At 47.8% G+C, this 17,046-nt stretch overlaps 1 protein-coding gene across 1 annotated transcript in view; it reads right to left on the bottom strand.

Annotated features, from left to right (window-relative positions):
* The window catches only part of LOC311010067 (scavenger receptor cysteine-rich type 1 protein M130-like), a gene marked incomplete at both ends in the record, with an annotated part of 38,587 nt that extends 21,842 nt beyond the window's left edge, over positions 1-16,745 (bottom strand). The window contains 5 exons of the mRNA XM_084004548.1: positions 225-506; positions 600-914; positions 14,369-14,656; positions 14,750-15,064; positions 16,706-16,745. Coding sequence (XP_083860674.1) covers positions 225-506; positions 600-914; positions 14,369-14,656; positions 14,750-15,064; positions 16,706-16,745 — 1,240 coding nt within the window. The remainder of the gene's footprint in view (positions 1-224; positions 507-599; positions 915-14,368; positions 14,657-14,749; positions 15,065-16,705) is intronic.
* Positions 16,746-17,046: the final 301 nt, after the last annotated feature.

Genomic DNA, 17,046 nt, shown 5'->3' with positions numbered 1-17,046 from the left:
ACAGGAGAGACTCTCAATGTGTTTTTTCTATTTTCTTTCGACAAACGTTATAATGTTATATATATATATATATATTATAAATTCAATGTAATTCTGCATTTTACAGTTGATTACATTTTCATTGTCAAAATATGTGATTCCATCATACGGCCCTACTCGGCACGCCCCAGTTTGAAAACCTCAGTCATAGATGATGTCATAGATGATGTCACTGAGGGGCTTACCTGAGCAGGTGAGATTCTGGATGGAGGAAGAGAAATCTGATCCTGCACACTCCCTCAGAGTGGATCCAGAATGAAAACAGTCAGACCTGATCCTCCACACAGGTCTTCTTGAGGACTCCTCTCTCTCTACTACAGAAACAGCAGAGCCACAGTCCAGCTCTCTACAGACAACAGCTGCTTCCTTCAGGGTCCAGTCATCGCCATCCACTGGTCTCCAGTCTCCCTGTCTCACCTCCAGTGTTCCAGCACAGCGACTGGCTCCTCCCACCAACCTGACAGGCTCTGAACAGAAAGAAGAGAGTCGTCAGTCAAAGAGCAAAGTGAGTTTGATGAGAACAGAAATGAACCAGATCAAAGCTGCAGCTCCTCTTCTACCTGAGCAGGTGAGTCCAACAGCTTTGCCAGGTGAGCAGGTGTTTCTATCTGAGCCTGAGCTTCTACAGTCCAGGAGAGCAGACTCATGGCCTCCACACTGGAACTCTTTGGTCCACGTTGGAGCCCCCACGTCTCCATAGAGCGCCCCCTGGAGGACTGAAGGAGCCCCACAGCCAAGCTCCCTACAGACCACCTCTGCATCCTGCTGGTCAAAGTCAGCTTCACACACTGAGGACCACCACTGGTTGGACTGGTTGGACTTCACCTCCAGTCTGCCTGAGCACAGACTAGTCCCATTCAGCAGCCTGACAGAGTCTGGAGAGATGATAGAAGATCAAATAGAGAGAGAGAAAAGACACCAGACACCAGAGAAAAAGATGTCATGAAACTATTCAGTGATTCAAACTGGACTCAAAACAATTCCACCATCAGTTCATCATGAACACCAGAACACATGGTTACAACACCACAGCCTGCAGCCATGTTCCATCACATTCCCGTGTACTCGTGGCTTAAGGGTGAAGCTGATGTGGTCTCTGTCCCACTGTGACACCGAGGTCCACAAGCAGACAACACAACACTTCACTAACTGTGGATGCTCCACGTAATAAGGCAGGGAGACACCAACTGTGCCACGTTAACACCATATCAGCCGTGTGACAAAGAAATGTGTTGCACTCTCTTCACACAGCACTGCTGTTGCAGAATAGTGGGGACGTCCATGTTCTCCCTCATGGTCCTCATGCAGCCGCTAACCTGTGATGATCACATTAGAGCTGCACAGTTTGATGTGTGCACGAGGGCGGAAGTTTGCATCGGGACGATAAGGACAAGTCACAACCAAAGTTTGGGAAGACAGAATTGTTCCAACCAATATTTTGATATATTTTAATATAACAGAATGTTCTTTTACATAATGTATTGTTGTATTGTAATGTATTGTACAACCGTCCCTCCGGATCTGGCGGACATTCTTTTATCAATGAGAGTTCGGCCGATGGAGAGTCTTCACTGGAGGAGCCCACAGAAAAGGAGAAGATGAATGTAGAGGATGAGAAGACGGCTGTAAACAAAGCTAAGGATGACAAAGATAGTGATGAGGATTGTTTGTAAAGAATTAAATCATGTGTCTTCTATGAGTTAGGACAGCAAAAGCTCTCAAGGACCTAGAGTTGTTATGATGTGATGTTTTAAATCACTGTGAGTTTACATCATTGATGTCTCGCTCTTAAAGTCTTTGTGTACTAAATGCTCAGGGGTTAGGAGGAAGCCCCTGACCCAGGCAGGCAATGAGCCCCTGAGCCACGGGCTGGCGGAAACCAGCTCCCTGGCCCTCGCCAGGGCCGACTGCCTCTCCTCCTCTCCCTCAGCATGCCGGTGCTCGGCCTGGAGACACTGGAGTCGGTAGGTAGCCTCCCGGAGCTCGTGTGTCGAGCCACATAAAAAAAAGGCTGCCGAGTCCATCATTAGCCTCTGCTGGGTCCTTAAAGTGGTCGGATCATTCTGTCAGGTTTACGGGCTAGGAAACAGGCGTGGACTCGAAAAACAGGTGGTGAGGACCCAAGTGCAGTTAAAACAGAGGTTTTATTTAAATAATAAACTAAATACAAAATAAAACCTAAGACAAAAAACAAAGTATCAAATGAAGGAGACCACACGGGCAAAAACACCAGGCAAAGAAACACTTACGAAACGGAACCAAACACGAAGGGACACGGAAGGCAGGACGCAGGGACAAAGACAAATCCAGGGACGAGACGTGGTGCATGACAGCGACAAGAGACAACGACATCGACAGCAACAATGATCCGACAAGAGACAGGGGAAAACACACAGACTATATACACAGGGAGGCAGGGAGCTGACGAGGTACAGGTGAAACACATCAGGACAGGCATGGTAATCAACACGAGAGGGAGGGGGAGTCAAGACAGTGGAAACAACAAGGACCAGGAAGTACGAGACAGGGAACCACACTGAGGACAAAATAAAACAGGAAATCAAAACCAAGGAAACAGAACATGACAAAACACAGACATGACACCCTGCAGGATTTCCCCCCAGAAAACTTGCTCAGCCTGGTGGTAGGGCCACTAGAGAAGCCCACCGGCCGCCCACCATGTTTTTGTAAAGATAAATTGTTAAAAGTTGACAGGAATTTTGAAATTATGACTATAATGTGTTATTGTAAGCCATTTATTAACAATACTTAAATGCAGTCTTACAAAAAGGCGCAATCTTGAAATATGGTTTTAACAAAAAAAAAAAAAAAATACAATTAAAATAAATAATATCAATTGTTTTCACTAAAGTTCAATCCTGGTGAATCTTAAAATAAGCCATTGCTGGTCAAATTTAGAAGTAAAATAAACTAACATAAATGTGCAAAAGTGCAAACGTGAGGACTCTGGTTAAGGATCCTTGCGTTGCCCGCTTGCAGTGGTTGCGACACACCCGGCAAAACATACCTAAGAACGACACAAAAAAAGCCACAGCTATAAAACAAAACATATCTAGTGTTGAATTTAATAGCAAAATTTGCTCAACTAACATAAAATTAGCGAGCATAATATTGTTAATATTTTAATAAAGTACTAAACATGCTTACCATACTCGGTCTTGTAGAGCCATCCGCTAAATTTAGGGTCCGCTTAAATCGAAAGTTACCACTGTAACTACGGTTCTATGAATCCTGGATGACCGCCAGAGGCAGTGCTTAACACTGGATATCTTCTGTCTCGCGCAGGTCAAGTATTCATATCAACAAAGTCACCTGTGACCTCGGATGACCCCCGGCTCAGGTATAAGTTCCGGTGTCATCCGCAAGATCGCTTCCTACAGAATCTTCTTGCAGCTCACGAGATTCTGAGTGACCTGGATTTCTGGTGGTCATCCAGGATTCATAGAACTGAGTTACAGTCGTAACTTTCGTTCTATTTCATCCTAACTGACCGCCAGAGGCAGTGCTTAACACTGGATGACTCATACCAACAGAGTCACGAGGAATCCAGAATACCCACCTATATAGGTGAGGTGGAGGGAGTCCAGCGGAGAACCACGAAATAGCAGCCACATACACCCTCAGTGTAGAAGGCGACTGATCACTGTCTAGAAGCGATTGCAGAAACTTAAGGATGGTAGACACGGAGCAGTGCACTGAACACCAGTTGGAAAATAGTTTCCACCTGTTCTGATACTGCAGGCGGGTAGAAGGTGCTCTAGCACTCAGAATAGTTCTCCTGACGGGTTCTATACAATCGCTCAGCAGCGGGTTGGGCCCTGCAGCGGCCAAACCCACAACCGAAGGCGGCAAGGGTTGGGCTGCCAAATCCAACCCCCCAGCTGCGACAAGAGGTCTGACCTCTCTGGAAGGCGCCAGGGTGTCCCGCAGCAGAGTTTGTGCAGCAGGGGAAACCAGGTCCTGGCAGGCCAGAAGGGGGCCACCAGGAGCAGGCTGTGCCCCTGGTGAAGCACCCTGAGAAGCGTTTGGAGGATCAGGGGAAGTGGCGGGAAGGCATAGAGAAGGCTGTCTGGCCATGCGTGGGCCAGAGCATCCTGACCCAGAGGGCTGGTCGTCTCCATTAAGGAGAACTACAGTGGGCAGTGGGCTGACTCTTCCGAGGCAAAGAGGTCCACCTCTGCTCTTCCGAAGAGACCCCAAATGTTGTGCACCACCTCTGGGTGATTCTGATGCCCCTGTAAATACGCCGCCCGTAGGCTGGTCAGGCGAGGGGCTGCCCACGTTAGAAGAGCCTGGGAAACCTGCAGTAGCCGTGCGGACATGGTGCCCCCTTGGAATAAGGAAAGATGATGGAGGACATCGACCACAGGTCGAGGCGAGGGCCGGGCCTCCATCGTAACTGTGTCCAGATCCACACCGAGAAAGGTTATGGTCCGTGAGGGGATCAGAAAGCTCTTCTCCCAGTGCACCCTCAGACCGAGCTGAGACACGTGAGAAAGAAGGCGAGCCGTGTCCTTGGCGGCCTGAAGCCGGGTCGGCGCACAAATTAGCCAATCGTCCAGGTATGGTAGGATCTTCAAGCCCTGCGACTACAGAGGTGAGAGAGCTGCCACGACGCACCAGGTGAATACCCGTGGGGAGAGGGAGAGCCCAAATGGGAGCACCCTGAACTTAAAATGACGGCCTTGGAAAGCAAAACGAAGAAACTTCCTGTGATGAGGCACAATAGGAACATGAAATAGGTATCCTTCAAGTCGACTGAGGTGAACCAGTCTCCTTCGGCGACGGCATGAAGGACATCTGCTGCGCTGTCCATGTGGAATGGCAAGACTTTTAGAAACTTGTTGAGGCCCCTTAGATCGAGGACTGGCCGAGGCCCGCCGCATTTCTTTGTGATCAGGAAATAAGTCGAGTAGAACCCCCCGGGCTGAAGCCAGGGATCCATCGGCTCGATTGCCCCTTTGGTCAGGAGGGCGGATAACTCCGGATCTAGGGCTAGGTTTTTTGCCGGGTCGTGGATGACGGCCATGTCATCTTGACCCGGCCAAAGGTAGGGGGCCGGCGTCGGAACTGAAGTTTGTAACCCTGGGCTAGGGTGGAAACCACCCAGGGATCCAGAGTTTGCGCTGCCCAGCAGTCCAGCTGCTGCTGGGAGAAATGTCCGACAGCCAGCCCCGAAACTTCAATTCCTGCCCCCCCGGCCTTTCGGGGCCTTGGGGGGGGGGCGACGGTTATGCACCGTGGCCCGAGGTTGTTCGGAGGTAAAGCGGGCAGGCTCCTGATGGCAGCGGACAGGCATCTCGGCAGATTGCAGAGGCCCATAGTAGCCCCTGGGGTGAGACGGTGGCCAGGGTTGGCCCCGTGGGGCAGATGCCAAGCCCCCAGCCCTGCCGGAGGGGGGGGGGGGGGCATGCCCCTGCTAAGACCCGAGAACTGCCGCCTGGTACGATCAGCCTGGACAGTCCGCTCGAGTGCCTGCAGAGCGGCTGCGCCGAACATTTCCCCTGGTTCCACTGGAACCATGCGACGGGTCCTCCTACATGTTTCGGACAAGGGTGACTGTGCCAGCCAGACCTGGCGGCGAGTCTGAACAAGAGTGGACATCAGATGCCCCATTTCCCTCGACATTAAGGCAAAAGCCTGCAGCGAGGCATCACTGAGGCTGATGGTGGATGCGTCTACTTCAGCCTGCTGCAGTGCACCGTGTTGCCAATACGACCCATCCGGGCTGCTGTGCCATATGCCTTATAAAGAAGGTCGTCTGTAATGCGACATTGCAGGCAAGGGCACCTGGCATCTGGCCTCAGGGCCTCGTCGGGGGAGATTACAAGGGAAGCAATTGTCGGCTCAACAGCCGGCATGTGGTCAAGGCCAAATTTGGCCGCATCCTGCATTGCAGCCAAAGTCCGGCCGTCTGCTGTAAGGTGGGAGAGAGCCTTAGAGTCTCTCCAGCATGCATGCAACTCCCTCAGATATTCGTTAGAGGGAGGGATGGTGAAGGTGGCAGGGGCCGGAGTGCGCCTGAAGAAAGCACGAGCCGGCTTCGGCTCTGCTTGCTTGAGATCCAGCTGCAGGCGTGCCAGGGCTGCACGAATGATGGATCCCATGGAGCCATCTGCCGTCCCCTCCACGGAGCTCTGAGCGGAGGAACGAGAGCTAAGCCGAGAGACCTGGGAGGACATCTCATTAAAGAGAGTGGCAGAAGCTGCCACGGATACAATGTCCTCCTCCTGAAACAGCTAAGGCATGGATGTTCACTCGGGTGAAACAGCGGTTTCTGTGCGAGCAACAGGGCGGAGGGACAGGAGGAGAGATTTCATCTGGGCCAGCTCTGTTGCAAGCAGATCCACCTTTGAGGCCAGCTTGTCAGACTTGGCCGTTTTCCTGGAGGGAGCCCGAGCAGCCCCTGTGGCATGCCGCTTGCTCGGATGGGCGGGCAGGCTTGGGACGACTGCCCCGACAATGTGGAGCAAGCATCGGCCATCAGGCTCTCCACCTCAGTCAGCCTTGCTACTCTCACAGCGAGAGGCATGTAACTGCAGTTCATGCAGGGGTCTTCTGAAAGACCCTCCCTCAGGTGCTCAAGGCCAAGACAAGAGGGACAATGGGAATACAGGAATTCAGGCATGTGAATCCATTGCGGCAACGGTGCCAGTACAGTCAGGCCGAGCAAGAGCACTCTGCTGACCATGAGAACCGGACATAAGACGGTTGTAAGGCTACGGTGAGAGGAGAGTGGAACACACTCTACGACCTAGCGACCGTATGTATTCTCCGTGAATTTCCCTCTGTAAATGCTATAGTGAGGGGGGCGAGGACAATCCCTTCGCAAATACGGCAGCTTATCAGTATTGGGATTTAGTTATCAATATAAAGTCTAGCACAGAGCACAGGCTTCTGCTAGCACCCCCCAAAGGCAGCCTGAGCGAGAGCACTCCGCTAACTGTGGGGACAGGACACGAACAGTGTTCAACGCTACGATGGGAGGGGAGCGAGGACACACCACTTCACTAGTATGCCAGTTATTCGCATAAGCTAGCACCGAGGCACACTTCAGGGCAGCGAGAGCGAGAGCACTCCGCTAACCGTGAACACAGGACCCGAAAAACGGTGATCAATAATACCGAGGGAGGTGAGCGAGGACACCCACCTTCACTGATATGGCAGTTATCGATCTAAAGCTAGCGCGGGGCATGCGCTCCTGCTAGCGTCCTTTCAGGGCAGCCAGAGCGAGAGCTCTCCGCTAACCGTGAACGCAGGACATGTTACCTATGAAATAAATGCCAGTGAGAGGAGAGCAGACAATACTCTCCGTCTTCTCCACATTAAGTTAGCTTGCTTCATTAGCGAAAAACGCCATGAAGTAAACCGAAAAACGATACGGGCAAGGAGAGGGGAGCGAGGGCACTCACTTCACTGACGCCGTATCAGCATTTCCTAGCTCCCGCTAGCCTAACACAACGCCAACAGGGTGTTGAGGGCACTGCACTCGACTGGCTCACCTCCTACCTCACCAACAGACAACAGTTCGTCTCCCTCTCCGGCCACACATCCACCCTCTCCCCGGTCACGCAGGGGGTCCCCCAAGGCTCAGTCCTCGGCCCCCTCCTCTTCATCTGCTACCTCTTCCCCCTTGGTCACATCATCCGCAACCTCAACCTGGACCATCACTGCTACGCCGACGACACCCAGATCTATATCAGCACCAAATCCACCAAGAACCCTCCCCTCACCCACATCGAAACCTGCATCTCCACAATAAAAACATGGCTGACTCACAACTTCCTCAAACTCAACAGTGATAAAACAGAGCTCCTCCTCATAGGCACCAAATCCACCCTCAGCAAAACCGGACCCATCTCACTCACCATCGACACCTCGACCATCACTCCCTCCCCCCTGGCACGCAACCTTGGCGTTATCCTGGACCCCACCCTCTCCTTCGATCATCATGTCAGCTCCGTCATCAAGACCTCCTACTTCCACCTCCGCCGCATCGCCAAAATCCGACACTGCCTCTCTCCCCCTCCTGCCGAATCCCTCATCCACGCCTTCATCTCCTCCCGCCTCGACTACTGTAACTCCCTCCTCACCGGCATCACTTCCCACTCCCTCCATAGACTTCAAATGGTCCAAAACTCTGCTGCCCGCCTCCTCACCCACACCCGGTCCCGTGAACACATCACTCCCGTCCTCAACTCTCTGCACTGGCTCGCCATCAAACAGCGCATCAACTACAAGATCCTCCTCCTCACCTTCAAAGCCCTCCACCACCTGGCCCCCCCCTACCTGTCTGACCTCCTCATTCCCCACCGCCCCACCCGTGCCCTCCGATCCTCCTCCACTCTCTCCCTGACAACACCCATATCCAGACTCAAATCCTTCGGCGACCGAGCCTTCTCCCGTACTGCACCCCGACTCTGGAACTCTCTCCCCACATCTGTCCGCGACTCACCCTCACTCCCCACATTCAAGTCCCGGTTAAAAACATACCTCTTCTCCCAAGCCTACGACCTCCCCTACCCATATCCGGTCTCTCCATCACCTCGCTCATTAACGTCTCACTGTCTCTCCCTCGTCTCCCCCTGTATGTCTCTACCCTGTTTCTTTTGTGTCCCTTGTAAGCGTCTTTGGGTCATTGAAAAGCGCTATATAAATTAAATGAATTATTATTATTATTATTACCATAAACCAATCAACCTTACCGGCTGGTGGTGATAGTGATGAGTGATGATCGGAGGATCCGTCCGTCCCGGCCGAGGCCGAACGGCCTGTAATCACCAATCCTCCTCTAAGGACGGCTTGTCGCAGCCTCTGGAGGGCGAAGAATACGCAACTCCGATCTAGAGACCACAAGGCTACAAGCGATGAGCCGAAAAGTTATAATATAGGGCTTTAGCTAAAGCTAATGATACTGCAGTAACAAGCCGTAACCTGCAAAGCGAGAAGATGAAAAGGAAGCGATTTCGCGGATGACACCAGAACTTATACCTGAGCCGGGGGTCATCCGAGGTCACAGGTGACTTGGTTGATATTAATACTCGACCTGCGCATGCGCAAGACAGAAGATATCCAGTGTTAAGCACTGACTCTGGTGGTCAGTAAGGATGAAATAGAACCGCTAGTTCGATGTTTACCATCGCGGCACGCAGAAGGCTGCTCTGACGGCGTGTTAACATCCGTGCTAACATCCGTGCTAACTTACGCTGGCTCTGCCTCATCATCGAACCGTGCACTTCATTTGGGGAAGGTACTAAAATGTCCCATGATTTTCATGGTCTGTGAATGTCTCATGACGTTTCTTTTGTTTATTTGAGTAACCAGGAATCAATCTGTTATTAGCCAATCCGTGCCTGTTAGAGATGGGTGTCAACTACCAACCGGATTCGGAAAGGGGTGGGACAAACAAAAAAGAGAGGGACGAGACACAAAGCCTGTGTGTTGGGAGTGCCGCAGGGCTCCATCTTAGGGCCGCTGCTGTTTAGCACATACATTAATGACCTTCCATCTGTGTGTGATGAAGTAGGGACCCTGATGTATGTGGACGATACGGTCCTGTACACTGCTGGGAAAGATCCCGAAGAAGTAGCTGTGAAGCTGTCAATGGCAATGGAAAAAGTTACACGGTGGCTTCAGTACTCTCGTCTTACACTTAATACTAATAAAACGGTAACCATGTATTTCTCAAATAAACAACGAAATACTATTTTCCCAAATATATATGTTAATGGAGAAATAATAAAAAATGTCAGTGAGTTCAAATACCTGGGTGTGATACTAGATTCCACTCTTACATTTAAGGGCCATGTTAAGAAAATGAGCCACACGCTGAAATATAACTTGTTAAATTTTAGAAACATCAGGAACTCATTAACAGTTGAAGCCGCGAAAACTTATTTCAATGCCATGATTTTGTCACATTATAATTACTGTATGTCCTGTTGGTCTCAGGCAAGTCCATCTGTCCTGAAACCCATCAGGTCACTACACAAACAAGCACTGAAAATATTAGACAGAAAGTCACGACAGTATCATCACTGTGAAATACTAAACAAATATAAAATGCTTAGCTTTGATAATCTAATGATGTATTCTAATGTCCGTCTAGTGTACAAAATAATTCTCTAACCTTTGTTAAACTCAGAACCAGAGCCTTAAGATCTGTCTCAAGTGGAGATTGTAACATCCCTAAGCGTAGCTCTGCCTTTGCTCAATCTGCCTTCTCTTTTAAATCTGTCACATCATGGAACAATCTTCCAACTAATCTGAAACTTTGTACAGACTTCAATGTTTTCTCCCGGGAAGTCAAAAAATGGATCCTAAGAAATCAGACATGTCAGCATTAATCATGAGCCTAAATTATTCTTAACCTTGGCAAAGTGTGAAGTATTTTAATAACTGTATGTTTTGTTAACTGATATGAAATAGGACTATGTCCTGAGTGTTTGTGATGTGTGAGAGGGTGTATATGCATATGTGTATGGATGTTTAGAATGCTATGTAAATTGATCATTCTTATATTTCTATTGTTCTTATTCACCTGCCCAGGGACTATGGATGGAAAGTAGCTAGTAAGCTAAATCCGGTACAAGGCATCTCGTCTCATTTCGAGACTAATGTTATTTTGTACATTGTCCCTGATACAAATAAACTTATTAAACTAAACTAGAGGGTGCTCAGAATCCCCGCTGTCGCCAGAGAGACTGCTGCTGTATGAGGACGTGTCAGCAGGACTAGTTTTCTTCATCTCCTTTCACCTTACTCCTCTGAGCCGAGGGTTTGAGAGAACTGTGGTTATCCGTGAGTACTGAGAAACACTTTCACAAGGATACATGAGCTCCAACTCAACATGCAAGAAAAGCCTGCTGGCCCGCCAGGCCTATAAAGCACTGGAGGAAACCCTGTCCTGTGTGCATTTCTGTACATTGAACCACAACGTCATGTTATTTTCTTCACAAGGCAGTCAGACACTTGTCCCTAAACTGCATGACATACAGCTGCAAGTCTTCACCAACTTCCTTGCCTGCTATATCAAATCTGCACTCCTGAACCTGATGCCCAAAGCTCTGGCTACCCTGGACTTTGATGACAAAGATTCAGAATGGTACATTCACAACATCCTGGGAGTACTTTAAATTGAATGTACTGAAATTAGATTGATGAATGATTGCTTCAGAGCCTCTGCTGGGTTTGTATGATAACATGTACTGTCGTATGTGTTTGTGTGCTTATTGTTGTTGATCAGTTACTACATTTGTTTTTTTTAGCTACTACATATACTTTTTTTAGCTACTACATTTGTTTTTTTAACTGAAAAAATCTTGTCTGTACCCTTATTTTCTTCTCAGAGTACACCAGAATGCTTCTGTATGTTGGATGCCCCCAAACCCCCCTACTCAGGTTTTTTTGGGGCAAATATGTCACCTTTTTCAGCCCCTCTGAGTTTGCAGGTCTGGACAAAGCTTTGGATGTCTCTTTTCTATTTCCCCACCCAGAGAGTAAGTAGTAGCGTAGCTGCAAGACAGTGGGGTTGCTGGGCAGTGTCCCGACCAAAGCTGAGACCCAACTTCAGCCCTTGTGTGCATAAAAGCACCAGATGTGATCAATGATGCATGTGAATTAAATCCTTTAAAAAGTAGGAATAAAAATAATTACAACCAATAACAGCAACCAACTAGTTACAATCTAAAAGAGAAGTCAATAAAAAGCTAAAGGATAAATAAAGAATAGTAAAAGCAACAGGTGACATGTAGGTTAAAACCAATAAATTCAGTTATTTATCGAATCGAAAATACTTAAACTATATGACTTAGTAAGCTATCGCACAGCACAAATGATGTACAAAGCTTCTAACAGAACTCTCCCTCAGAACCTACAAAATCTCTTCATACACAGAGAGAGACACAATCTTAGAGGGGACATGATTTTCAGGCAAAGAAAGGTACGAACTACGTTAAAATCCTTTTCCTTATCGGTCACAGGGGTTAGACTATGGAATGTGTTAGAAGAAGAAGTCAAAAAATCAGCAACACTAAGTGGCTTTAAGAAGAAGTATGTAAATTCAACCGTTGACCGGTATAGATTATTGCATGAGAGTTGATAAATGTCTGAGGCACGAATCAGCAGACATGGTGTTGTGACGGGATGGGAGCATAACTAATGAACATTCTGTACCCAAACAATAAGTTGGACCGAAGAAACTGTATGGTGTGATGTCAGTTGTACGTAGCAGGGAGTATCAACAATGTGTAGATAAATGAGGTATGAATACCAAGCGCAACTGTTACTCCTACAATTCACGATGGAGTTGCTGAACTGGTCACTGAATGCTATTGACAGAGTGTTCTCAACACGGCGTGCGGGTTCTGGTGAACCTGCGTGTCCGGATGGGACCTTCATGTCCGGCTACATCATGGATGGTTGGGGAAAGTGGAGAGTCATCTGCCTTGCCACTCTGGATGTGGAAGACGTCGAGGACGTGTACGTGTTCGCGTTCACGACAACTGGAATGATCGCCTTGGGATGTGGAATCTTCATGCTACATCGGAAACTGAGAAAGATCGCCACGGAGCTGACCAGCGTGAGGGTGGACAACGCCACCACTCGGTCTACTGTGGTCGGGATGCGCTCTGATATCTCGGCAGTTCGTGAGTTCCCTTCACGGAAGCGAGCTGAAGTTGCCAATAACCGGGAGGAAGTGGCCAAGTCAAGGGCAGCGAGAGCTGCAGAGGACAGTGAGGATTAATAAAAAAAAGAAAAAGGGGGGCTCCCACACCATCTCTCACCATCTCAACAACTAGTACCTACACTGGACTTTATTTTTTTATCTTTATTTTTATTTTTATTTTTTATTTTTTCATTTTTTTTTACTTCTCTTTTCCCTCGGACCTTGTCTACATGTTGAGACTGTTGCTCTATCGTGATGAATAAATATGGACACGTGTGCAGACACACACGTAATCTGTATGCACTGGACTTCAGCTCTCTGTACCACCTAATGCTGTAACATGTTTTGTCAAATGTCACTAGGAAAAGGAAAAGTTATGTCAAGTGAAAAATGCAATGAAAAGAAAAGATTATGATGATGATTTTATCCTGTGTGTAATGGGGGCGGGACCAGATAAGCCTTGGCTTCTCCCGCTTTAACTTTCGGCCATGTGTATTTTACTATGTGAACAATGATGTGTGATGATGATTTAACTGACATGCCCGAAATAAACAAATAAATAAATAAATAAATAAAAAGAAAGAACACAATAAAAGTAATAATCCAGACCTTCAACCAGACTCCTGGACGGTGCAGCTATAAAGGAATGTTTCCAGTTTAGTTTTTTTCCTGGAGAGCCGGGGAATAACCAAGCGGCCTGTTCTCGACCACCTGAGAGGTCTGGCTGCTTGGTACCTCACAAGACTGTCAGAGAGATATTGGGGTCTCAGACCATGTAGGGTCTTAAAAACACCATTAACATTAAACATTAAGATGTGTGACAAAAAAAAATACACTGGTCCCTTCAGCTTATAGCTGTAGGGGCCAGTGCTCGGTGCGATTGCCCCGTGGCCCTAATGAGGGGGAGACTGTATGAAATAAGATGGGCCATGTGGTCAACCTACTACAATTAATTTAATTTTAAGGTGGATGTCATAGTTGTGGTTATCCTATTTGCCTGTTGTAATTCTTTTCTTTTTTATTATTATTATTATTTTCTTTTTTAAAACTTGTATTTACTTATTTATTGCATGTTTGTTTATGTTTCTCTTACTGTTATGCTGTCCATGTTGTTGTTATGCAATTTTTTTTCCTTTTTTCCTTTCCATGTGTATGCAAATGTACAAACACCGGGTGACTTTAAAAATAAAGTATTAAAAAAACATGAACAAATCAATTCTAAAATGGACTGGAAGCCAGTGAAATGACCTGAGCACAGCTGTTATATGGTCCTACTTCCTGTTTGTAGTTCTCTACTGAAAGGAGTTTGGTAAGACTTTAGATGGAAATGAGGGACGAGAGATGAAAGGTCACATTTACCCTCCGTTCAACAAGATGGACCCTCAAAACAGGAAGTGATGTCACAGGTCTGACAGACAGACAGACAGGTGTGTCCTGCCAGGTGAAGCTCAGCAGTCTATGGAGGGTCTGAAGCTTCCAGAAACCAGCCCACTTCTCTACATTCTAGGACGTCATTGTCCTGGAGAACTTTACAGTTCAGTCCAGTGGAAACCACTGACTGTCACTGGGACAGAGAAAGGAACATACTGGGAACACTGCTGTCATAGATGATGTCATAGATGATGTCACTGAGGGGCTTACCTGAGCAGGTGAGATTCAGGATGGAGTGAGAGAACCTTGATGTTGCACACTTCCTCGGAGTGGATCCAGAATGAACACAGTCGGACCTGATCCTCCACACAGGTCTGTATGAGGATGCCTTTCTCCATCCTACAGAAACAGCAGAGCCACAGTCCAGCTCTCTACAGACAACAGCTGCTTCCTTCAGGGTCCAGTCATCATCGTCATCCACTGGTCTCCAGTCTTCCTGATGTCTCACCTCAAGTGTTCCAGCACAGCGACTGGCTCCTCCCACCAACCTGACAGGCTCTGAACAGAAAGAAGAGAGTCGTCAGTCAAAGAGCAAAGTGAGTTTGATGAGAACAGAAATGAACCAGATCAAAGCTGCAGCTCCTCTTCTACCTGAGCAGGTGAGTCCAACAGCTTTGCCAGGTGAGCAGGTGTTTCTATCTGAGCCTGAGCTTCTACAGTCCAGGAGAGCAGACTCATGGCCTCCACACTGGAACTCTTTGGTCCACGTTGGAGCCCCCACGTCTCCATAGAGCGCCCCCTGGAGGACTGAAGGAGCCCCACAGCCAAGCTCCCTACAGACCACCTCTGCATCCTGCTGGTCAAAGTCAGCTTCACACACTGAGGACCACCACTGGTTGGACTGGTTGGACTTCACCTCCAGTCTGCCTGAGCACAGACTAGTCCCATTCAGCAGCCTGACAGAGTCTGGAGAGATGATAGAAGATCAAATAGAGAGAGAGAAAAGACACCAGACACCAGAGAAAAAGATGTCATGAAACTATTCAGTGATTCAAACTGGACTCAAAACAATTCCACCATCAGTTCATCATGAACAGCAGAACACATGGTTACAACACCACAGCCTGCAGCCATGTTCCATCACATTCCCGTGTCCTCGTGGCTTAAGGGTGAAGCTGATGTGGTCTCTGTCCCACTGTGACACCGAGGTCCACAAGCAGACAACACAACACTTCACTAACTGTGGATGCTCCACGTAATAAGGCAGGGAGACACCAACTGTGCCACGTTAACACCATATCAGCCGCGTGACAAAGAAATGTGTTGCACTCTCTTCACACAGCACTGCTGTTGCAGAATAGTGGGGACGTCCATGTTCTCCCTCATGGTCCTCATGCAGCCGCTAACCTGTGATGATCACATTAGAGCTGCACAGTTTGATGTGTGCACGAGGGCGGAAGTTTGCATCGGGACGACAAGGACAAGTCACAACCAACGTTTGGGAAAGACAGACTTGTTCCAACCAATATTTTGATATATTTTAATATAACAGAATGTTATTTTACATAATGCATTGAATAGAATATTTTTCAGCAAAATTCACCATTTCAATCCAAATATGTCAGTCAGGTGAATCGTGTAGATTCAAGTGGGGGGGGGGGGGGGGTCGTTGGCATAATTCCACATAGACTGGAGTGAGACTATTGGCGTTTCAGAGTGTGATCTCCTTCACAATAAAATATCTTTGGTTGAACGTCAAGATAACAGCATCGTCGTCTTCTTCACTTTTCAATGATACTCGCTTTGAGGTAAGTCTCGTTATCTCTAACGATATAATACACTGTTTAATGTTAAATGAAGTTTAAGTGTGTCGTGATTCGTTTTTTTCCTAACGTTACCTTTTCCACCAAGTTTATAATGGAAAGCTGGTCAGCTAGTTAGCACGTAAGCTAACGTGACTGAATTATGTATTAAAGGGGACATATACTGTTTTTCATCAATTTAACACAGCTGTCAGAGGTCCAACAACATTGTATTCGATATGCATTGCCCCAAACTCATCCATGGTCCTGAATTTCAGCTGTCTAAAAGTTGCTGAAATGAGCTCTGCTGAGAACATGCTGTTTCTGTGTCTGCACCTTTAAATGCTAATGAGCTCTGTCTGTCATCGCCTACTCGGAGAGCTACGGAGACAACGCTTATGCTACGCGGCAGCATGCGCCAATGTTTACGTGGATGTATGGCTATGGCTCGCCTATGTGTCTCAGGTGAAGTTGCTGGTCCTGTAGGGTTGGGACAGATCCTATTACGAGGGTCAGTGTCAAGGCAAAGCCAGCTTTGTACTGACTCTTGTTACTGAAGCAGTCCGGTGTGAAGTGGTTAGCACACATACAGAAGCTAACACGGACTGTAGCCGGCACATTGTCGTTAAAAATGAAACGCAACAGACCAGTGGCCTCAATTATAAAACTGTGCGTAGGATCCTTACTAAAGGTCTACGTACGACCAAAAGCCAAAGTTTGCGTGCACCAAAAAAAAATCTGATTCATAAAACTGCGCACACAAGCTGTACGTAATGTTCCCTTTATAAATCACAGGATCACCTACAAGTGTGCGTATCTGAATCCCGCCCACTACAAGCCCACATTTTACCCTATTAATGAGCCGGCATACAATCATTTCCGTGTGGTAAATCACGGCGACAGGTCAGAAAAAAAGCGATGAAACGTAACTTTGCAGAAACGGAGGAAGAGTCACTTGTTGGGGAGGTGGAGGCCCGGAAAATAATTTAATTTTGTGGTCACAGCAGCGGGATCACGAATAAAAAGACGCAGTGTGAGTGGCAACACATTGCTGCTGCAGTCAACGGCATCAGTGGGACGGAGACGGTGATCTGAAGGTAAATGACATCTTTCTGCTCCTTAACCAACAGGGATTGAATGTATTGC

Source organism: Eutrigla gurnardus (genome assembly GCF_963514095.1).
Source record: "Eutrigla gurnardus genome assembly, chromosome: 24".
Taxonomy (NCBI): domain Eukaryota; kingdom Metazoa; phylum Chordata; class Actinopteri; order Perciformes; family Triglidae; genus Eutrigla; species Eutrigla gurnardus.
The sequence above is the reverse complement of the archived record's forward strand: the minus strand, read 5'-3'. Positions and strand labels throughout refer to the sequence as shown.